This window comes from Photinus pyralis, unplaced genomic scaffold (genome assembly GCF_008802855.1).
Source record: "Photinus pyralis isolate 1611_PpyrPB1 unplaced genomic scaffold, Ppyr1.3 Ppyr1.4_LG10, whole genome shotgun sequence".
NCBI classification, from domain to species: domain Eukaryota; kingdom Metazoa; phylum Arthropoda; class Insecta; order Coleoptera; family Lampyridae; genus Photinus; species Photinus pyralis.
This window is the reverse complement of record NW_022170250.1, coordinates 17381447-17404642: the sequence shown is the minus strand read 5'-3', so window position 1 is coordinate 17404642 and position 23196 is coordinate 17381447. Positions and strand designations below refer to the sequence as shown.

At 42.0% G+C, this 23196-nt stretch overlaps 2 protein-coding genes, 3 long non-coding RNA genes and 1 pseudogene across 7 annotated transcripts in view; 1 reads left to right on the top strand and 5 right to left on the bottom strand.

Annotated features, from left to right (window-relative positions):
- Window positions 1-1872: 1872 nt before the first annotated feature.
- LOC116161888 lies at window positions 1873-4535 on the bottom strand. Its single transcript, XR_004143444.1, has 6 exons — window positions 4446-4535; window positions 4162-4392; window positions 4020-4109; window positions 3865-3967; window positions 3723-3815; window positions 1873-3670 (listed from the first exon to the last, which is right to left on the bottom strand). It is a non-coding gene; the product is annotated as an uncharacterized LOC116161888 (long non-coding RNA).
- A 2090-nt stretch (window positions 4536-6625) lies between these two features.
- On the bottom strand, window positions 6626-8667 carry LOC116161887 (acidic mammalian chitinase-like). 2 transcript variants are annotated; one of them, XM_031475370.1, is made up of 7 exons: window positions 8095-8667; window positions 7961-8020; window positions 7755-7913; window positions 7349-7709; window positions 7198-7300; window positions 6839-7147; window positions 6626-6777 (listed from the first exon to the last, which is right to left on the bottom strand). In XM_031475370.1, the coding sequence occupies exons 2-7, from the start codon at window positions 7998-8000 to the stop codon at window positions 6649-6651; spliced, it is 1101 nt and encodes a 366-aa protein (XP_031331230.1). In that variant the 5' UTR covers window positions 8001-8020; window positions 8095-8667; the 3' UTR covers window positions 6626-6648. The 2 variants fall into 2 exon arrangements, with proteins under 2 accessions (XP_031331230.1, XP_031331229.1); XM_031475369.1 differs by having other exon boundaries at window positions 7961-8105.
- A 7990-nt stretch (window positions 8668-16657) lies between these two features.
- On the top strand, window positions 16658-18360 carry LOC116162400 (annotated as a pseudogene).
- Window positions 18361-18410: 50 nt separating this feature from the next.
- On the bottom strand, window positions 18411-18903 carry LOC116162095. Its single transcript, XR_004143486.1, has 3 exons — window positions 18812-18903; window positions 18508-18751; window positions 18411-18448 (listed from the first exon to the last, which is right to left on the bottom strand). It is a non-coding gene; the product is annotated as an uncharacterized LOC116162095 (long non-coding RNA).
- Window positions 18900-20402, bottom strand: LOC116162094. Its single transcript, XR_004143485.1, has 10 exons — window positions 20273-20402; window positions 20111-20212; window positions 19949-20050; window positions 19787-19888; window positions 19625-19726; window positions 19463-19564; window positions 19301-19402; window positions 19139-19240; window positions 18977-19078; window positions 18900-18913 (listed from the first exon to the last, which is right to left on the bottom strand). It is a non-coding gene; the product is annotated as an uncharacterized LOC116162094 (long non-coding RNA).
- Window positions 20403-20801: 399 nt separating this feature from the next.
- LOC116161139 (glucose dehydrogenase [FAD, quinone]-like) overlaps window positions 20802-23196 on the bottom strand; it is a 397381-nt gene continuing 394986 nt past the window's right edge. For both annotated transcript variants that reach the window (XM_031474377.1, XM_031474376.1), the window contains exons 2-3: window positions 22951-23160; window positions 20802-22853 (exon numbers count right to left, since the gene is read on the bottom strand). In XM_031474377.1, coding sequence (XP_031330237.1) covers window positions 21334-22853; window positions 22951-23160 — 1730 coding nt within the window. In that variant the 3' untranslated portion in view covers window positions 20802-21333. The remainder of the gene's footprint in view (window positions 22854-22950; window positions 23161-23196) is intronic.

The following is a 23196-nucleotide window of genomic DNA, read 5'->3' as shown; positions in this document are numbered from 1 at the left end:
AGGAATCTGTAAAATCTTAAGAATCTGAGGAATCTGATGATTCTGAAGAATCTGAAGAATCTGAAAAATGTGAAGAATCTGTGGAATCTAAAGACTGAAGAATTTGAAGAATCTGAAGAATCTGTTGAATCTGAAGAATCTGAGGAATCTGAAGGATCTGAGGAATCTGCAGAATCTGCAGAATCTGAGGAATCCGAAGAATCTGAAGGATCTGAGGAATTTGAGGAATCTAAGGAATCTGAAGAATCTGAGGAATCTAAGGAATCTGAAGAATCTGAAGAATCTGAAGAATCTGAGGATCTGAGGAATCTGTAAAATCTGAAGAATCTGAGGAATCTGATGATTCTGAAGAATCTGAAGAATCTGAAAAATGTGAAGAATCTGTGGAATCTAAAGACTGAAGAATTTGAAGAATCTGAAGAATCTGTTGAATCTGAAGAATCTGAGGAATCTGAAGAATCTGACGAATCTGGGGATCTGAAGTATCTGAGGAATCTGAAGAATCTGAGGAACATTAGGAATCTGGGGATCTAGGAATCTGAAGAATCTAAAGAATCTGAGGAATCTGAAAAATCTGAAAAATGTGAAGAATCTGTGGAATCTAAAGACTGAAGAATTTGAAGAATCTGAAGAATCTGAGGAATCTGAAGGATCTGAGGAATCTGAAGGATCTGAGGAATCTGAAGGATCTGAGGAATTTGAGGAATCTAAGGAATCTGAAGAATCTGAGGAATCTAAGGAATCTGAAGAATCTGAAGAATCTGAAGAATCTGAAGAATCTGAGGAATCTGAAGGATCTGAGGAATCTGAACGATCTGAGGAATTTGAGGAATCTAAGGAATCTGAAGAATCTGAGGAATCTGAAGAATCTGAAGAATCTGAGGAATCTGAAGGATCTGAGGAATCTGAAGGATCTGAGGAATTTGAGGAATCTAAGGAATCTAAAGAATCTGAGGAATCTGAAAAATCTGAAAAATGTGAAGAATCTGTGGAATCTAAAGACTGAAGAATTTGAAGAATCTGAAGAATCTGAGGAATCTGAAGGATCTGAGGAATCTGAAGGATCTGAGGAATCTGAAGGATCTGAGGAATTTGAGGAATCTAAGGAATCTGAAGAATCTGAGGAATCTAAGGAATCTGAAGAATCTGAAGAATCTGAAGAATCTGAAGAATCTGAAGAATCTGAGGAATCTGAGGAATCTGAGGAATCTGAGGAATCTGAAGAATCTGAGGAATCTGAAGAATCTGAGGAATCTGAAGGACCTGAAAAATCTAAAAATCTTAAGAATCTGAAAGATTTGAGGACCCTTCCGATTCTTTATTCAGCTTCATCGGAAGAACGTGAAGAAAGCGATTTGGAAGATGTGAAGGATCTAAAATTACATTCCTGAGGACTAATTCCATCAGGAGTGCTGAAGGGTGGGCACTGTTTTTCGAAAGTTCTTCGGACGCAAGAAGGGCATTTTATGAGGAATGCAGAAATTAAAATCAGCTAAAAGTTACTTTCCCGGTACCATTTTGATGAAAGAAAGTAATTGTATCAGAAACGCGAACACTGTTTTCCCCATATTCTCCTGACACTAGAAATGTATTGTATCAGGAGCGCAAAAATTAAAACGAATTGGAAATTATTTTCCTGTGAGATAGTCCCATGGTACAATTTTGTCAAAGAAGAACTAATGGTGCCGGGGTGGGAGCGAAGGCGGGCACCGTTTTCTCGTCGGAACGGAATTGTATCGGGAGAGCAGAAATTAAAATCAATTAGCATTTACTTTCGCCTGGCACAATTTCGGGGGCAATTTTCTCAGGAGCGCTGAAGATCGGTCACTGTTTTCTGACAAAGTCTTCTAACCATAGAAACGAGGTGTATCAGAAGCGCAGGAATTAAAATCGATTAGTCTTTCCTGAGGGGTATTAGTTTGGTACAATTGCGGTAAAAAAGAATAAATTGTCTGGGGAGCGCTGAAGAGCGGACACTCTTTTTCGTATATTCTCCTGGCATTAGACAGGAATTGTACCAGGAGCGTAGAAATGAAAATCAGCCTGTGAAGTAATATTAGTCTGGGACAATTTCACACTGTAGAAATTAATTATATCGGGAGTCCAGAAATTAAAGTCAATTAGAAAACTACTTTCCTGTGAATTTATAGTTATATGGCCAATTCTTCTAGCACTAGAAAGGAATTGTATGAAGAGCGCAGAAACTAAAACCAATTTTCCTGGGAGTTATTCACCTGGTAAAATTTCGGTTGAATTCAACTAATGATATCAGGTGCGTAGGAGTGCTCACAGTTTTCTCGCATATTCTTCGGATACTAGAAACGAAGTGTATCAGGAGCACAGAAATTAAAATCGATTATTGCTCTCTTGTGCGATACTGGCCTGTTACAATTGCGAATAAAAAATCTACTGTTATCAGGAGCGCGTTTTCTCACAAATTCTTCTAGCACTAGAAAGGAATTGTATGAAGAGCGCAGAAACTAAAATCAATTAGCAATTACTTTCCTGGGATTTATTCACCTGGTACAATTTCGGTTGAATTGAACTAATGGTGTCAGATGCGTAGGAGTGCTCACACAGACTTCTCGCATATTGTACTAGAAATTAGAAAAGTGTATCAGGAGCACAGAAACTAAAATCGATTATTGCTTTCTTGTGAGGTACTAGTCTGTTACAATTGCGATTAAAAGATCTACTGTTATCAGGAGCGAGTTTTCTCGCAAATTCTTCCAGCACTAAAAAGGAATTGTATGTGGAGAGCAGAGATTATAATCAATTAGCAAATACTTTTCTACGTAATACTCTCATGGTACAATTGCGGTGAAAGAGAACTGATTGTACTCGTATCAGGAGCGCTGAAGGGCTGACGCTGGTTTTTTGGAGATATTCTCGACGCGGGAAAGGAATTGTATCAGGAGCGCAGAGATTACATTAAAGCAATTTGAAGATCGGAAGATTTCAAGATTCTTTATGGTTTTGAAGAATCCGGAGGGTTTGAAAAATAGCATATGAAGAATGCAAAAACAACAATTAAAGAAAGGACCTTGAATAAGTTAAGGATCCAAGTGACCTCCAAAATCCCATGAATTAGAAGAATTTGAAGAAATTTGATGAATTCAACGAACGGTAAGAATCCGAAGAATTTTATGGTCTTATACGGATCTGACATAAATTGAAAATTAGGAGCCCCCATTGAAACCTTGAAAAGTATTAAAATACGTTGTGCAAAATTTCCTTCAATTAAGGCTACCTTTATCTTAGGTAAACACTTAATCTGGGTTGTGCAATCATTTACAATGTTTGTACGTGGAATTTGTACTTTCCTAATTATTGCTAGTCACAAATAAGTAAAATTAGGTATTGCTTGCTTTGTCTAAAATTAATTCCGTTATATCAGGAGCGCAGATATTAATATCAATTTTGTGAGGTATTACCCAGGTACAATTTCGGTTGTATGAACTGATGGTATCAAACGCGCAGGAGGACACAGTATTCTTGTAAATTCATGGGACACCAAAAGCGAAGTGTATCAGGAGTGCAGAAATTAAAATCGATTATTACTTTTCTGTGAGGTATTATTAGCATAATAATAATCGTGTGGTTCAATTTCGGTGAAAAAGAACTAATTGTATCAAGAGCATGGACACTATGTTTTCACATATTCTTGAGACTAGAAAGGAATTGTATCAGAAGCGCAGAAATTAAAATCAAATAGCAATTACTTCTCTGTGAATATTTCTCTGTTTGGCACAATTTCGGTGAAAGATAACCAATGGCATCAGAAGCGTAGAAGGGCGCACACTGTTTTCTTGACACTAGAAAAGAATTGTATGAGGAGCGCATAAATTAAAATCAAGCACTTACTCTCTTGTCAATATTTGCCTCTGTCTGACAAAACCTCGGTGGAAAATAACTAATTGTATCAGGAGCGCTATAGGGCGCACACTCTTTCATATATCTCTTAACGCTAGAAAGCAATTGTATTAGGAGCGCAGAAATTAAAATCAGTCAGAACTTACCTTCCTGCCTGGTACGATTTCGGCGAAAAAGAACCAAATTGTCTCTGGAGCGCAAAAAGGCGGACAGGGTGTTCTCATAAATGCTTCACACTGGAATGCAACTGTATGAGGAGCGCAGAAGTTAAATTTAAACAACACTTACTTTCCTATGAGGCATTCGCCTGGTACAATTTCGGTAGAAAAGAACCAGAAGTGCTGAAGAGCGGAAATTGTTTTTTCATATATTTTCTTGACATTAGAAGGGAATGGTTACAATTAATTAGTGTATCAGGAGCGCAGAGATTAAAATCGAGCTTTACTTTCCTGCGAGGTATTCGTCTGGAACAATTTCGGTGAAGGGCGGACACTCTTTTTTAATAATATCCGCTTGCCACTAGAAAATAATTGTATTAGAAGTGCAGAAATTAGAAATCCGTTGGAAATTACTTTCCTGTGAGGTATTCGCCTGGGACAACCTTTGTGAACAGGAACAAATACCAGAAGCGCTGAAGGGCGGACACTTTTTTCACGCAAATTCTTCCGACACTAGGAAGGTACTGTATGAGGAGCGCAGAAATTAAAATCAAATAACAATTACTCGTACGTGCCTGATACAATTTTATCAAATAAGACCTAATGGTATCAGGATGCAGGGAAACGAAACGAAATCGTATAAGGATCGCAGAAATTCAAATCAAGGAGCAATTACTTTCCTGCGACATATTCGTCTAATACAATTTCCGTAAAAAAAACTAATTGTTTCAGGATAGCTGACGGGCGGACACTGTTTTCCTTTCCTGCCACTAAAAAGGAATTGTATCAGGATCGCAGAAATTAAAATTACTTTCCTGCCAGGTATTCGCCTGGTCAAATTAATGAAAGGAACTAATATCAGGTGCGCTGAAGGGCACACACTGTTTTCTGGCAGAATTTTTTGACATTCGAAAGGAATTGTATGAGGAGCGCAGAAATTAAGATCAAATAGCAATTACTTTCATATAAATATTCGCCTCTGCCTGGCACCATTTCGGTGGAAAGTAACTAATGGTATGAGAAACGTAGAAGGACCGTTTACTCGCAAATTCTTCTAACCGTACAGAGGAATTGTATCAGGAGCGCAGAAATTAAAATCGATTCGCCAATTCTTTCCTGGAGGTATGTACTCGCCTGGTACAATTTCTATCAGAAGCGTAGGAGCACACAGTTTTCTTGCAAATTCTTCGGACACTAGAAACGAAGTCTATTAGGCACGCAAAGATTATAATCGATTATTACTTTCCTTGAGATATTACAATTACAATTACGTTGGTATCAAGAGCGTAGGATAACACACAGCGTTTTCTTGTTCTGCTCGCACTATAGAAAGGAATATTGTATCAGGAGCGCAGAAATTAAAATCAATTAGTAAATAATTTCCTGTGAATATTGGCCTCTGGAACAATTTCGGTAAAAAATAGCTGTAGAAGGGCGCACATTATTTTCTTATGAATTCTACCAGCACTAGAAAGTAATTGTATGAAGAGCACAGAAATTAAAATCAAATAACAACTGTTTTCCTGTGAGGTATTCGACTGGTGCAATTTTAGGGAAAAGAAACTATTAATGGTATCGGGATGCGTGGAAAGGCAGGTACCGTTCACTCGTCGGAACGGAATTGCATCAGGAGCGCAGAAATTAAAATTCAATTAGCAATGAGTTTCCTGTGAGATATTCCTCTGGTACAATGTGGACGAAAAAGAACTAATTGTTTTCGGAGCGCACTTTTTCATATATTCTCCTGATCCTAGAAAGGAATTGTATGAGAATCATAGAAATTAAAATCAGCCAAAAATTACCTTCAGGTGAGATATTACCTATTAGCCTGGTACCATTAAGGGTGGAATAGAATTAATGGTATCAGAACCGTAGAAGGACGCACGCTATTATCTTGAAAATTCTTCTGGCCTAAGAAACGAAGTGTATCAGGAGTGCAGAAATTAAAATTCGTTATTACTTACTTACACAGGTACAATTGCGATGGAAAAGATCTAATGGTATCAGGAGCGTAGAAGGACACACGCCGTTTTCTCGTAGATTCTACTCGCACTCTAGAAAGGTACTCATTTGGTACAATTTCGGTGAAATAGAACTAATTATATGATATGTACAATAAATTGCGGTAAAAAAACTAATTGTGTCAGGAACACAGAAGGGTGGACTAACTAGAAAGGAACTGATCAGGAGCCCATAAATACAAAATCAGTTAGAAATTACTTTCCTGTGGGGTATTCGCGTGGTACAATTGCGGTAGACAAATTTAATGGTATCAGGAGCGTAGAAGAGCGCACACCGTTTTCTCAAATCAGTAAATTAGCCAATACTTTCTGGATCTGTATCAGGAGCGTAGGAGGACGGGCGCCGTTTTCTTTTATATTTTACTAACACTCTGGAAAGGAAATGTATCAGGAGCGCAGAAATTAATAATACTTTTGTGGTTGATATTCGCTTGGCACAATTTTGGTGTGAAAGGATTAATGGTATCAGGAGCGCAGAATGCGAGTAATTAGCACTGGTTTAATGTGCAATTAGGTGCCAGTCGATGATTTTTAAGCACTTTCTTAAACAATTATACATGGAATGATAAGGGAAACAGGAAATCATTTAATTTAATTTAATTAGCGTACTCATTATTAATTACATTCAGCAAAGGAAATTTTTCGCCGGTGAGACCGCGCGGATCATCCTGGTCGATGGTCCACATCATCACGCCGCCCAAATTCAACTTTCTGGCGAACTCCACCTGCAAACAACACTTTAAGCTTGTCTAAGTGGTTGGGGGGGGGGGGGGGGGTGAAGTTCACCTTTCTCCTGACCGATTCCGCATCGTCATAGCCCACCCACTGATCCCTGTAGTACGAATATGGCACCTGCTGCTCTTCGCTCCACTCCCTCGTCCATCCCAAAGCCTTTTGGAAGTGCAGCACCTCGTAGTGGTACAAGGTTCCGTTGGCTCTACTGTACGGACCGGGCAGACCTAGACCGACGCTGGGCGCGCCGATTCCGTGCGAGCCGGGGTCGGCCAAGGTGAACGATCTTCCGTAGGCGGGTATGCCCAAGATGAGCTTCGCCGGCGTTCCGCCTTTTCTCACCCAGGCCTTGGTGCTATACTCCTGGGGGTTGTGCAAGTTAGTCGCGTTATTCCACGCGCCACGGCACTTACGACGTTGTAGCGGTTGCTCGATTGCAAGGGAGCGTTGTGGCCGGTACGTCCAGACGTGGGCGAGTGCATGTTGTACATCATCATCAGTATGTGGTCCAGGTACCTGAAAGATCACCCGGTCATCTTTGAAGAATCACGTCGCAGAGGTTACTTGGACAGCTGGGGCACCTCGTAGAAGGTGTCAATGCTCGCGTCGTTGGGTACGACGGACATGGTCATCAGGTAGTTGTGGCGATCGAACTCAATCCGCATCTCCTTCAGGAGCTCGGAGAGGTTTTCGCGATCTTCAAGTCGCCCCCCGCGCCTCGTCGGGTACTCCCAGTCTAGGTCAACACCATCGAACCCATACTTCTGCATGTACCCGATCACGCTCTCAATGAAGACCGCCCTGCTGGCGCTCGTTGCGACCATCTTGGAGTACTTCTCGGATCCTTCGCTTCCACCGCCTACGCCGAGCATGGTCTTCAGTCGTGGATTCCGCTTCTTCAGCGCCGTAAACCGCCTGTACCCATCTGCAACGCAATTACAGTCTGGGCCACGCCCAACCCTCAACTCACCGAGTCTGATATCGGCCCACTCGTCGAGCGGTTTCAGGGTGCCGTTCTCGTGGATTTGGGCGAACGCGTAGATCAAAATGGTACAAAGAGTCGCGTTGATTTCTTCAATTTTGCACGTGGTGTACGACCTCCAGCTGCCGTAGTAGCAAATGACCTGAACTGAAAGCGACGTTTTGAATTGGACGCGTGAAGGGGGATCGCCTTACCTCCAGACGAGCCGTTGCTAACCCCAACGTCGAAAGTCATCGCACCTGGTGATCTTCACTCTGAAAACGCACGTTACGAACTGAAGCTGCCGTCACATCGCCGCTGTACTGTTGTGAAAGCAAGAGGGGAATACCTGGATTAAGTGAGCGACTCCTATTATCTCGAATATCCGGAAGATTGCGTAAATGTCAGGCGTACGTTATTCAGATTGGAGCCGCTAAAAATGAGGTCCATTTTAGGTGCCGTTGAGTTCCCGAAAATTGAAACTTGCGTAACGTAATAATCGCGTTTGTACACAAAAGTGCGCGGTTTCGCAAATCCGTTGTTATCTATATAGATAACGTGATTTACAAACTATTATTCTGACCTTCAGGGACGTTATCTGAGTAAATCAGTAATCATACGTTATTCTACGCTACTTCAAATCAAAGGATGCAAGATTCAAGCTTCACGTTTGAAGAAGGGAGAAGGTAAACGATTTTATAAAAAATTCAACGCCTTGGAGAACCTGAAGAAAGTAAAGAAGGCAGAAGGTAAGTTAGAGGATGAGCCGAGTCGGAGTGGATAAGTCCGACGAGTTCCATGACTCAGAAGCTGGACGAATATCTGGCAAAAAAGTTGTGAAGAACCTCAAAAAATCTAAACGTTTTAAAAAAACACCATAAAGGGAGTAAGAAGAATAAAGAGTCAATAGAAGAATATGAGCTGTAAGAAGTCCGAGGTCTTTGGGATCTAAACGAACGGAGAGATCTGAAAAATCAGGAAAATCTGATGGATAGATGATTCTGAAGATTCTGAAGATTCTGAAGATACTGAAGATACTGAAGATACTGAAGATACTGAAGATACTGAAGATACTGAAGATTTTGAAGATACTGAAGATTATGAAGAATCTGAAGATTCTGAAGATTATGAAGAATCTGAAGATTCTGACGATTCTAAAAATTCTGAAGATCCTAAAGAATATAAAAGAAACTGAAGAACATAAAAATCTGAAGAATTTGGAAAATTTGAAGAACTTCCCTGTTCTTAGAAAATTAGGAATTTTCCGTTTCTTCTGATTCGTTGGATTCTCAGAATGATCTGAAAAATCTGACGAATCGCAAAATTTGTCAATTCTTCACATTCTTCAGATTCTCAGAATCTAACGGATAAGACATGACCACCTCTGAGCAAAATAAAGTTCCGACGGCCTGATCCAGAGGGACTGGCAATCCGGCGTCGTGACGGAGTTGGAAAGGGTGTCTGTAAGCGTCAACCTGCTTGGGCCGGCGCCATTGGTAATCCGATGCCACCACGTTGAGCCTGCCCCATTCGCCCATCGGCCTACTAATAGAAGTCGTAGGTGATCCAGCTACCTGAAAAGGCTTAGGTGATATATCAAGCTTACTAGATTACCAACCCATCAACACCATAACTCTCCATAAACGTCCTGCAGGGGTTGGTGAAGCTGAAAAATGTGAAGATCCGGATTCTTCACAATCTTTGGAGCGTCTGAAGAGTCTCAAGTGTCTGAAGATTCTGAACATTCTGAACATTCTGAAGATTCTGAAGATACTAGAGATTCTGAAGATTCTGAATATTCTGAAGATTCTGAAGATTCTGAAGATACTGAAGATACTAAAGATACTAAAGATACTAAAGATACTGAAGATACTGAAGATACTGAAGATACTGAAGATACTAAAGATACTAAAGATACGGAAGATACTAAAGTTACTGAAGGTACTGAAGATATTGAAGATTCTGGAGATTCTAAAAGTTCTGAAGACTCTGAAGATTCTGAACATTCTGAAGATTCTGAAGATACTAGAGATTCTGAATATTCTGAAGATTCTGAAGATTCTGAAGTTTCTGAAGATTCTGAAGATTCTGAAGATTCTGAAGATTCTGAATATTCTGAAGATTCTGAAGATTCTGAAGATTCTGAAGATACTGAAGATACTAAAGATACTAAAGATACTAAAGATACTAAAGATACTGAAGATACTGAAGATTCTGAAGATACTGAAGATACTAAAGATACTGAAGATACTGAAGATACGGAAGATACTAAAGATACTGAAGATACTGAATGTACTGAAGATACTGAAGATTCTGGAGATTCTGAAAGTTCTGAAGACTCTGAAGATTCTGAAAGTTCGAAAGACTCTGAAGATTCTGAAGATTCTGAAGATACTAGAGATTCTGAATATTCTGAAGGTTCTGAAGATTCTGAAGATTCTGAAGATTCTGAAGATTCTGAAGATTCTGAAGATTCTGAAGATTCTGAAGATTCTGAAGATTCTGAAGATACTGAAGATACTAAAGATACTGAAGATACTGAAGATACTGAAGATACTAAAGATACTGAAGATACTGAAGATACGGAAGATACTAAAGATACTGAAGATACTGAATGTACTGAAGATACTGAAGATTCTGGAGATTCTGAAAGTTCTGAAGACTCTGAAGATTCTGAAAGTTCGTAAGACTCTGAAGATTCTGAACATTCTGAAGATTCTGAAGATACTAGAGATTCTGAATATTCTGAAGGTTCTGAAGATTCTGAAGATTCTGAAGATTCTGAAGATTCTGAAGATTCTGAAGATTCTGAAGATTCTGAAGATTCTGAAGATTCTGAAGATACTGAAGATACCGAAGATACTAAAGATACTGAAGATACTAAAGATACTGAAGGTACTGAAGATACTGAAGATACTGAAGATTCTGGAGAGTCTGAAAGTTCTGAAGATTCTGAAGATTCTGAAGATACTGAAGATACTAAAGATACTGAAGATACGGAAGATACTAAAGATACTGAAGATACTGAAGGTACTGAAGATACTGAAGATTCTGGAGATTCTGAACATTCTGAAGATTCTGACGATTCTTCGAATGCTTCTGATTCGTTGGATCTGAAAAATCTGACGAATCTGAGGAATCGCCAAATTTTTGAAATCTGATGGATAGAAGGGAACTGAAGCATACCTGCAGTATTCGAAGGACCCAAAGGAAATATTGGAGCTGCAGAATCTGAAAGAATGTGAAAGATGAGAAAGATGTGAGAGATAGGAAAGATGTCAAATATGTGATAGATGTGAAGGATGCGAAAGATCCGAAGGATCTGAAGATTCTGAATATTCTGAAGATACTGCAGATACTGAAGATAATGAAGATTCCGATGATTATGAAGATTATGAAAACTCTGAAAACTCTAAAGATATTGAAGATACTGTAGATTCTAAAGATTATTAATATTCTGAAGATACTGCAGATACTGAAGATAATGAAGATTCTTATGATTCTGAAAACTCTGAAGATCCTTCAGATCCTGATTCTGAAGATTCTGAAATTCTGAAGATTCTGAAGATACTTAAGATTCTGAAGATTCTGAAAATTTTGAAGATACAGAAGCTTCTGAAGACTCTGAAGACTGAAAATTCTGAAGATTCTGAAGACTCTGAAGATATTGAAGATTCTGCCGATTCTGAAAATTCTGAAGAATATAAAAGAAACTGAGGATCCGAAAGATATGAAGGTTCCGAATGGTGTGAAGGATCCGAAGGATTTGAAGAATCTGAAGCACCTCAAGGACATGAATCGCCTAAAACCTCCGGGGTCCGAAGAGTCCAAAGAGTCGGAAGAGCACCGATATTCTGATGATTCTGAAGACTCTGAAGATTCTAAAGATTCTGAAGATCCTGAAGAATATAAAAGAAACTGAAGAATCGAAAGAATACAAAAAATACTGACAATCTGACGAATCTAAAAATGAAGAATTTGGAAAATTTGAAGAACTTTCTTGTTCCTAGAAAATTTGGAATCTTCCGTTTCTTGGAATCCACTTGATTACTTGATCCGTTGGATTCTCAGAATGATCTGAAAAATCTGACGAATCCGAGGAATCGCCAAATTTTTCAAATCCTGATTCTTCACATTTTTCAGATTCCCAGAATGTAACGGATCAGAAGCATGACCACCTCTGAGCAAAATATAGTTACGACACTCCCCCCCCCCCCCCGGATAACCACCTCCTAGACCACCCCACTGAAGAACGGAGTCTGAAGAATCTGAAGAATCAAAAGAATCCGAAAAATCTGAAGCACTTTAGGGACATTAATCATCTGAAGCCTCTGGGCCTCTGAAGCGTTTTAAGCCTGAGTCAGAGGCACCTGAGGCGTATGAGGCACTGAGGCGCATGAGGCACCTGAGACGTATGAGGCGCGTGAAGGTCTGAAGCGTCCCATGCGTCTGACACATCTAACACATCTCTGAAGCGTCTGAAGTGTCTGAATAGTCTGAAGAGTCAGAAGAGTCTGAAGAGTCTGAAGAGTCTGAAGAGTCTGAAGAGTCTGAAGAGTCGAAGAAGTCTGAAGAGTCTGAAGAGCATGAAAGAGTCTGAAGATTTGAAGATACTGAAGATACTAAAGATTCTGAAGATACTTAAGATTCTGAAGATTCTGAAAATTGAGATACTGAAGATACTGAAGATACTGAAGATACTGAAGATACTGAAGATTCTGAAGAGTCTGAAGAGTCTGAAGATTCTGAAGATACGAAGATTCTGACGATTCTGAAAATTCTGAAGAATATAAAAGAAACTGAGGATCGAAAGATCTGAAGGTTCCAAATGGTCTGAAGTATCCGAAGGATTTTGAAGAGTTGAAGAATCTGAAGCACCACAAGGCATGAATCGCCTAAAACCTCGGGGTCCGAAGAGTCCAAAGAGTCGGAAGAGCACCGATATTCTGATGATTCTGAAGACTCTGAAGATTCTAAAGATTCTGAAGATCCTGAAGAATATAAAAGAAACTGAAGAATCGAAGAATACAAAAAATACTGACAATCTGACGAATCTAAAAATGAAGAATTTGGAAAATTTGAAGAACGTTCTTGTTCTAGAAAATTTGGAATCTTCCGTTTCTTGGAATCCACTTGATTACTTGATCCGTTGGATTCTCAGAATGATCTGAAAAATCTGACGAATCCGAGGAATCGCCAAATTTTTCAAATCCTGATTCTTACATTTTTCAGATTCCCAGAATGTAACGGATCAGAGCATGACCACCTCTGAGCAAAATATAGTTACACACTCCCCCCCCCCCTCCCGGATAACCACCTCCTAGACCACCCCACTGAAGAACGGAGTCTGAAGAATCTGAAGAATCAAAAGAATCCGAAAAATCTGAAGCACTTTAGGGACATTAATCATCTGAAGCCTCTGGGGCCTCTGAAGCGTTTTAAGCCTGAGTCAGAGGCACCTGAGGCGTATGAGGCACCTGAGGCGCATGAGGCACCTGAGACGTATGAGGCGCGTGAAGGGTCTGAAGCGTCCCATGCGTCTGACACATCTAACACATCTGAAGCGTCTGAAGTGTCTGAATAGTCTGAAGAGTCAGAAGAGTCTGAAGAGTCTGAAGAGTCTGAAGAGTCTGAAGAGTCTGAAGAGTCTGAAGAGTCTGAAGAGTCTGAAGAGCATGAAGAGTCTGAAGATTCTGAAGATACTGAAGATACTAAAGATTCTGAAGATACTTAAGATTCTGAAGATTCTGAAAATTCTGAAGATACTGAAGATACTGAAGATACTGAAGATACTGAAGATACTGAAGATACTGAAGATTCTGAAGAGTCTGAAGAGTCTGAAGATTCTGAAGATATTGAAGATTCTGACGATTCTGAAAATTCTGAAGAATATAAAAGAAACTGAGGATCCGAAAGATCTGAAGGTTCCAAATGGTCTGAAGTATCCGAAGGATTTGAAGAGTCTGAAGAATCTGAAGCACCACAAGGGCATGAATCGCCTAAAACCTCTGGGGTCCGAAGAGTCCAAAGAGTCGGAAGAGCACGGATATTCTGAAGATTCTGAAGACTCTGAAGATTCTGAAGATCCTGAAGAATATAAAAGAAACTGAAGAATCGAAAGAATATAAAAAATGCCGAGAATCTGAAGAATCTGACGAATCTAAAAATCAAGAATTTGGAAAATTTGAAGAACTTTCCTGTTCCTAGAAAATTTGGAATCTTCCGTTTCTTCGAATCTACTTGATTACTTGGATTCTCAGAATGATCTGAAACTGAAAAATCTGACGAATCCGAGGAATCGCCAAATTTTTCAAATCCTTCTGATTCTTCACATTTTTCAGATTCTCAGAATGTAGCGGATCAGAAGCATGACCACCTCTGAGCAAAATAAAGTTCCGACACTCCCCCCCCCTCCCCCGGAGAACCACCCCCTAGACCACCCCGCTGGTACGGAACGGAGTCTGAAGATTGTGCAGAATCTCAAGAATCCAAGAATCCGAAAAATCTGAAGCACTTTAGGGACATTAATCATCTTAAGCCTGAGTCGGAGGCGTCTGAGGCGTATGAGGCACCTGAGGCGCATGAGGCACCTGAGACGTATGAGGCGCGTGAAAGGTCTGAAGCGTCCCATGCGTCTGACACATCTAACACATCTGAAGCGTCTGAAGAGTCTGAATAGTCTGAAGAGTCTGAAGATACTTAACATTCTGAAGATTCTGAAGATTCTGAAGATTCTGAAGATACTGAAGATTCTGAAGATTCTGAAGATTCTGAAGATTCTGAGGATACTGAAGATACTGAAGATTCTGAAGATGCTGAAGATGGTGAAGATTCTGAAGATTTTGAAGAGTCTGAATAGTCTAAAGAGTATGAACGGTATGAAGAGTCTGAGGAGTCTGAAGGATCTGAAGGATAGAAGAGTGAGGAACGTGAGGAGCGTGATGATGAGTGTGAGGAATGCGCCTAAGATAGGACCGTCAAAAGTGACAGACACACACCGTCCTCTTCTACTCAACATTCTGTAGCTTGAGCCTGTTTAATATCGTCGAAGTAATTTCGAAGCTTATTAGCCAATCAGGCGCTCCTCAAATGGTTCACCGAGGCCGTACCGTACTCATTCATCACTTGTTTAAAGGACACTGTGCTCACGATGAAAAACCAGCTCCCATTGCAAAAATTCAATTTCAACGCCTTGCTTCGCCTGAAAATTTCACAAATCTTGTATCAGGAGAATATAATGTGCAAGGAGGTGATTGAAGTTTAGGTATTAAAGTATGAGTGAGGTTAGGTTAGAGTGCTAGTTAGGTTAAGCGAGAAATCTTGTATCAGGAGAATATAATGGGCGAGGAGGTAATTGAAGGTTATGCTAAAGTATAAGTGAGGTTAGGTTAGATTACTTTAGACGTCTAAAATTCTGACAAATCTTGTATCAGGGGAATATAATGTTCGAGAAGGTGATTGAAGGTTAGGTGAGGGTCTGCCCATAGGAAAATTTGGCCATCTAACCCGACAAGGAATCCCTAACCTAACTAGCACTCTAACCTAACCCATACTTTAGCACAATCACCTCCTCGCATATTATATTCTCCTGATACAAGATTTCTGACCTAACCTAACTAGCACTCTAATTATATTGTATTTCCTAAAGCCATTGTAGGTAATATAAATATTTCCTGCACTTAGTAGACGCTGTCTGGGAATTTGAGGAATGTCGAGTAATGTGAGGAAGACGACGAATGCGAGGAATGAGACGAATGCGAGGAATGTAACGAATATTGTAAGCTTTTTCTGGTTATCATGTGAACAGAATATATGAGGAGCTTTTTTTTCTAAGATCAAGAGAAATGTTCAAACATTTCACTTTCCCTTGAACGTTTGTATCAGGCGAATATAATGCGCAAAAATGTGTTTTAGCTCCTAAATCACATTGCGAATCCGTTAAAAAATGTTTAAAAATTTTCTTTGGCGACCAGGAGAACATATTCTAGGAGGTTCAAAAACGTTCCACTTCATTTCCGCTTTAAAGTTTTGGATTAAGAGGAAATTCGAGGAAGTGTTTTGCTCCTGATCCATTTCCGCTCCTAACTCGGTAAGTATACGTTAGGAAAATGTTGTAAGCTTTCTCTGACTACCCGAAGAGCGTATTCTAAGAGAGGGCATCTTTCTAAACTGAAGGGAAATGGTCCATTCCGTTTGTATCAGGAGAATATAATGCAGTTTGATACCAAGAGAACACATCACGCGAGAGGTGTTTCGGCGTTCAAATTTAATGTTGGGAAAATATTTTTCTGGCCGCCAGAAGAACATAATCTATGAGCAGGTTTTTTTTTCTATTATCAAGGAAACCGTTTCAAACTCTATATTCGTTTAACCTTTTGTATCAGGAGAATATAACGTGTGAAGAGGTGCCCCTTCATTCCTGTTAAGAAAATGCTTCATTTTTTCTGAAGGCTATGAGGTGTGGTTTAGCTTGGCCTTGGGGGGAACTTGAATAACGGAAGGAACCCGAAAATCGTGCGAAAACCCTGATCCTGATCAGAAAAAGAGTTCGAAGAACCAATCACATCAATCAGTGAACTCATTCAATCAATCACGGATGTTCTCCAATATCTCGCTCTCAGGATACCCCTTATCTTTTCTATTTACGCAAGTAGCTAACAAATCCAGCTTTGATAAGGCTATCAGGTCCGCGATAAGGTTAGCTGCATGTATTTCTAAAACTGTGCATGTTTCCGTTGTGTCTTGGTCTGACAGCTCTCCTATCACTGATGTTTTCTTGTCAAGATATTAATTGAACAAAACGTACCGTTTCAGGAAACATGGAGGACGCGACTTGCGTGTCGAGCGTGGACGCCTTCCTCGAAGACTTCCTCGAGGAGTCTGGCGTAACGGACTATACGGTCGAGTCGTAACCGGCGACGCGCCCAGGCGAGAACTTTACGTCAAACCTCCGGCGCCTCACTGTCGACGGGAAAAAGGCGCGGCACGAGCACGTGTCATTAACCCTTATCAAGAAGACTGCCCCAAGCAACGAGAAGATCCGCCTGGTGTTTCCCTTGGGATCCCTCTACGAGCGCGAGACGTATTTCTACACGACCGTCTTTCCACAGCTGGAGAAGCTGCGCCAGGAATTCAAAGTGAAAGACTCATTCGCCGTGGTTCCCCAAGTGTACAAGACGAGCTTGGCGGAGCTGAATGAAGCTCTTCTCTTGGAGGACATGGCTGCGTTCGGCTACAAGCAGTGGAATCTTCTGGGGAGCTTAGATCGCGAACACTCCCTCCTCGTCGCCAGAAGCTACGGGAAATTGCACGCGTTATCCTTCGCTCTTCGCCGCTTGAAACCGGCCGTATACCACAAGCTGGAGGAAAACACGCCCGACCACATCCACAGGGTGCTCCGGTTAACCGAGGATCGCAAGGTGGGTCTTAAAGCGCAGATGAATTTGGCGCTCTCCTGCTTGGACAAGGAAGAGGACCGGATCGCCTACAAGGCCTTGGAGGAATACTTTGGACGCGTACTGGAGACCATCCAGGCGGCAGAGGCAGGCGCAGGAGACCACTCCGTGTTGGCCCACTGCGAAAGCTGGATCAACAACTACCTCATCGACTATCAGGCGCGGTTGGCCACCACAGCACAATAACGAATTTCCATTTCAGGATTCGTCGCCCACCAGCGTGTGCATCCTCGACTGGCAGCTGGCGCGTTGCGGATCGCCGGCACTGGATCTCTCCTACTTCATGTTTGCCTGTACCGACCAAACCTTCCGGCGTACACGCACTACGACGCGCTCCTAGGCGAGTACTACGAGAGTTTCTCACAAATTCTGGCTCGATTCGGGTTGAAGACCGAGGAGGTCTTCCCGTTCAGTGTATTAGGAGAACATATGAGAATGTTTGCCGTGTACGGATTGCATATGGCGATGCTTACGCTGTCTCTAACGCTTCTTCAAGGCGGAGAGGTGCCCAGTTTTCAGACCTCCAAACGCGAAAGCGACATCTTCAGGCTGAGGGAAGCGCGCGGTAGTGAGGATCGAGACTTGTATCGGAAGAGGGTGAGAGGTATTGTGGATTTTGTAAATATGGGCCTTGAAATTTAACTAGTAAATGATAAGGAGTGGGTTGAGTGTGTGTTTATAGTCCTTAGTTCGCACCGTATATGCTCTCCTGATAGTAGAATTATGGGAAAGTAGTTCTATTGGTAACAAAAGGTCAAGAAGAAAAAGGTCTCCTGATACACAATTGTTTTCCAACGACTACAATGAGAGGTTCACAGAAACGTAAAGGAGTAACATAGTACATTATGTTTGCCTGATATAAATCCTCCACTTTTTCTTTAAACAATTATTTCGTCAGGATCGCAGGAATGCAAGAAATTATAGCCTCTCTGCAAAAAATTGCTTTAATTACATGCTGGGTCACCGTCAGTTAATCAAACTCTACCTTGGGTAGATTAAAGTAGCAGGAGAGCAGACAATCTACAAAGCACTCCAGAAGTCACCATTTCGCATTACGATACTATCGTGGGTAGCAATAAGGAAGGCCTGAAATAAATCAAATGCTTTAGTTACATGCTGGGTCATCGCCAGTTAATCAAACCTTACCTCCGTGTAAATTAAAGTAGTAGGAGAGCAGACAAAATACAAAGCACTCCAGAAGTCATCATTTCACACTACGATTCTATCGTGGGTTGCAATAAGGAAGGCCTGAAATAAAAAAATGCTCTAGTTACATGCTGGGCCATCGGCAGTTAATCAAACCTTACCTCGGTGTAGATCAAGGTAGCAGGAGAGCAGACAATCTACAAAGCCCACCAGAAGTCATTATTTTACACTAAGATACTATCGTGGGTAGCAATAAGGAAGGCCTGAAATATAGCAAACGCTCTAGTTACATGCTGGGCCATCGCCAGTTAATCAAACTTGACCCAGGTGTAGATCAAGGTAGCAGGAGCGCAGACAATCTACATTTCACAGTACGATGCTATCGTGGGTTGCAATAAGAAAGGCCTGAAAGAAAGCAAATGCTCTAGTTACATGCTGGGTCATCGGCAGTTAATCAAACCTTACCTCGGTGTAGATCAAAGTAGCAGGAGAGCAGACAATCTACAAAGCCCACCAGAAGTCATTATTTTACACTAAGATACTATCGTGGGTTGCAATAAGGAAGGCCTGAAATAAAGCAAAATATGCTCTAGTTACACGCTGGGTCATCGCCAGTTAATCAAACCCTACTTATGTGTAGATTAACGTAGCAGGAAAATAGAAAATCTGCGTAGAACGCCAGAAGTCATCATTTCAAACTACAATACTATCGTGGGTTGCAATAAGGAAGGCCTGAAATAAAGTAAATGCTCTAGTCACATGCTGGGCAATCGCCAGTTAATCAAACCCTACCTCTGGGTAATTTAAAGTAGCAGGAGAGCAGACAATCTACAAAGCACTCCAGAAGTCACCATTTCGCATTACGATACTATCATGGGTTGCAATAAGGAAGGCCTGAAATAAAGAAAATGCTCTAGTTACATGCTGGGTCATCGGCAGTTAATCAAACCCTACCTAGGTGTAGATCAAGATAGCAGGAAAGCAGACAATCTACAAAGCCCACCAGAAGTCATCATTTCACACTACGAAACTATCGTGGGTTGCAATAAGGAAGGCCTGAAATAAAGCAAATGCTCTCGTTACATGCTGGGCCATCGCCAGTTAATCAAAGCCTACCTCTGTGTAAATTAAAGTAGCAGGAGAGCCGACAATCAACAAAGCACTCCAGAAGTTACCATTTCGCATTACGATACTATCGTGGGTTGCAATAAGGAAGGCCTGAAATAAAGCAAATGCTCTAGTTACATGATGGATCATCGCCAGTTAATCAAACCCTACCTCCGTGTAACTTAAAGTAGTAGGAGAGCAGATAAAATACAAAGCACTCCAAAAGTCACCATTTCACACTACGATACTATCGTGTGTTGCAATAGGGAAGGTCTGAAATAAAGCAAATGCTCTAGTTACATGCTGGGTCATCGCCAGTTAATCAAACCCTACCTCCGTGTAAATTAAAGTAGTAGGAGAGCAGATAAAATACAAAGCACTCCAGAAGTCATCATTTCACACTAGGATACTATCGTGGGTTGCAATAAGGAAGGCCTGAAATAAAGCATATGCTCTAGTTACATGCTGGGTCATCGCCAGTTAATCAAACCCTACCTAGGTGTAGATCAAGATAGCAGGAAAGCAGACAATCTACAAAGCCCACCAGAAGTCATCATTTCACACTACGAAACTATCGTGGGTTGCAATAAGGAAGGCCTGAAATAAAGCAAATGCTCTCGTTACATGCTGGGCCATCGCCAGTTAATCAAACCTTACCTCCGTTTAAATTAAAGTAGTAGGAGAGCAGATAAAATACAAAGCACTCCAGAAGTCACCATTTCACACTACGATACTATCGTGGGTTGCAATAGGGAAGGGCTGGAATAAAGCAAATGCTCTAGTTACATGCTGGGCCATCGCCAGTTAATGAAACCCTACCTGGGTGTAGATCAAGGTAGCAGGAGAGCAGACAATCTACAAAGCACTCCAGAAGTCACCATTTCACACTACGATACTATCGGATTCCAGCTCACGGAAGTTGGCAGGTTAGTTCCTACCGGAATTGCTCCTCTGGTAATATATTTTACTTCAAACATTAGTTTTTAGGATCACAGGAATGTGATGAGGAATACCGGAGGCGGGCTGCTCAGGGTTTCCCAAGCCTCTTTGAGGCAATTCTTATGAAGTCTCAGAGGGCAACCATAGGGAGGAAATCCTGAGGAAAATTATAACATGTTCTGCCAGGTTCATATGAAGTCAGCAGAGCACTACCTTAAAAAGCAATGAAAATTAAAACTGAACTAACTATAATTAGGTGCTAATTAAGTGCCCTATTCCCGGATTAAATGTTCCTTTTTTTAAATTATGACATGTTCTGCCGGGTTCATATGAACCTCAAGAAAATGAAAAGTGAACTAACTAATAATTAGGTGCTAATTAGGTGCTAATTAAGAGCCCTATTCCCGAATTAAATGCTCCTTTTTGTTAAAATTGTAACATGTTCTGTTAAGTTCATATGAAGTCATCAGAGCGCTACCTTAAAAACCCAAGAAAATGAAAAGTAAACCAACTAATAATTAGGTGCTAATTAGGTGCTAATTAAGTACCCTATTCCAGAATTAAATGTTTCTTTTTTTTAAATTATGGCATGTTCTTCCGGGTTCATATGAACTCAGCACTCTCCGGGACAGGAAGCAGTGGATGAACTCATATGTTATATTGCCCGTTCCTCAAAGCGGAGGGTCTCGTGTGGTTTACCGACGGGTTCCTAACGAAAAGAGAGCGGTGATCGGGTGAGTGCAATTTGATTACGGTCTAGAACATCGGCATCGACTACCTACCGCAAATTCCAGGACTCTAAACCCCTGACCCCTAAATCCCTAAAGTAGTTGAACACAGCAGAAGTGAGTCCGGACGGACGGACGGACGAACGGATAAAAGGCAAACAATAGCACATTTTTTTTAATTTTCAAAAAATGTGCTAATAATGAAAAATGTCACTACATTGTTCCGTCCATATTCTCGCGCAGCAACCTCTGATAATCTTCCTTTATTAAATCGGACCCCTTCTCCCCCACCACGTACCCAACCGCGCTCACGTGCGCCGATATCGTGGTAGGTATGACGCTGGTGTCGATCACTCTTAACCTCTTCACACCGTACACTCGCAGTCTGGGGTCGACCACCGCCTCAGGGTCCGACGACGGTCCCATTTTGCATGTCATTATCTGATGGTGCAACGTCGTCGTTAGGTGTCGAAGTGCGCACTCCCAGTAGGCGTCGCTGTCGTACTGGGGCATTTCGCACCCGGGCACGACGGTTTTGACCTGCTCCGCTCCGTATCGTTGCAAGGCGGGGGACCGCATGATCCTTTGGCTTTCGCGTACCGCCGCGATGAATTCCTTGACGTCTTCGTTGTTGGGGTCGGTGAGGTAGTTGCCGTAAAATCGAGGCGGATCGAGTGGCTTCGTCGACCTCAGCTTCATGTGTCCGTGGGATTTCGGGTGCAGGTGCATTGGAAGGATGGAGTACGCGTACTTAGCTTCCAAAGGTTGCCAAAGGGGGTAGTACCATGCGTCGGACACTCTAAACATTCTTCGGTAAATCGTGCCGGAGTCCGTGTGCAGACCACCGCCGATGAAGATGAGTTCCATGTCTGGGTAATCCTCGGGGTAGGAGGTGACGTTGGTTTTGAAGTATGCCAAAGCTTCAACTCCTCCAAGTGAGGTCATCGGACCCCTCCCGAAGAGTAGGAACTCTAAGAGGCTCCTGATCGAGAACGTGTCCCAGAACGGTGCAACAATCGGCTTGTTTACTGTGAACATCAGTCCCAGGAAGGTGAGGTGGTCGTACAGATTTTTTCCAACGGGAAGGTCTTGCACGAGCGGTATTCCCAATTCGAGTAAATGGTCCCGGGGGCCGATACCGGACAGCATCAGTATTTGAGGGGAGTGGAAGGCACCAGCGCTGAGTATTACCTCAATGGTGGCGTTCACGACGTACCTTTGGTTCGAGTGGAGGTACTCGACTCCGAATGCTCGTTTCGTGCCGGGCTCGATGAGTACTTTGGTTACGTGACTGTTGAGTCGAATGCGCAAGTTCGGCCTGGCTCGCGCGGGGCGAATGAACGCTTTTTCCGCACTGCACCGTCGACCTCCACGTAACGCGCCCTGTACGTACGACACTCCAAGTTGATTTCTCCCATTGTAATCCACGTAAGGGTAGCCGGCCTCCTGGCAAGCCTTCACGAAGGCGTGTACCGATTCGGTTCTGTAAGGCACGTCGGACACTGACAGTAAACCACCGTGCCCACGGTACTTTTCGTCGGAAATCTTCACCGTGGAGTCCTCCGATTTGCGAAAATACGGGAGCACCTCGTCGTACGACCAGCCCGGGTTGCCCAAATTCGCCCACCGGTTGTAGTCCGCCTTGTTTCCGCGGATGTGGATCATGTAGTTAATAACAGTCGTTCCTCCCAGAACCCTTCCTCGCGGGTATCCCATGATTCCATCCACCAAACCTAAAACGCGACCACCAGGTTACAGATTTGCTTCGTTAGATCGAACCGAAACCGGAATTTTGTTTCACGGTTTAGCTAATTCCGGTTTGGTACCCACCTAAACCGAAATTGTCCTGTTTTTCCATGAGGTAATTCCAGTTTTGCCGTGTAAACTGCTCGACGGACGCCGTTACCGGCTTTTCCGTTCGGGCCATTGGCGGACCGCCCGATTCCAATAGGAGAACCTTAACGTTAGGATCTTCGGAGAGGCGATTGGCAACGACCGCGCCTCCAGAACCGGACCCCACCACAATGTAGCTGTAAGCCCCTGAAAAATTGCTCCACTTGCATTTACTTCGCATGC

Coding starts and splice junctions, on each gene's coding strand:
- LOC116161887 (XM_031475370.1), bottom strand. CDS start 8,000: ATGACTTTCGACGTTGGGGTTAGCAACGGCTCGTCTGGAG. Junction 7,710..7,754: donor GTGGGCCGATATCAGACTCG/GTGAGTTGAGGG, acceptor ATTGCGTTGCAG/ATGGGTACAGGCGGTTTACG. Junction 7,148..7,197: donor CGAGCAACCGCTACAACGTC/GTAAGTGCCGTG, acceptor CACAACCCCCAG/GAGTATAGCACCAAGGCCTG.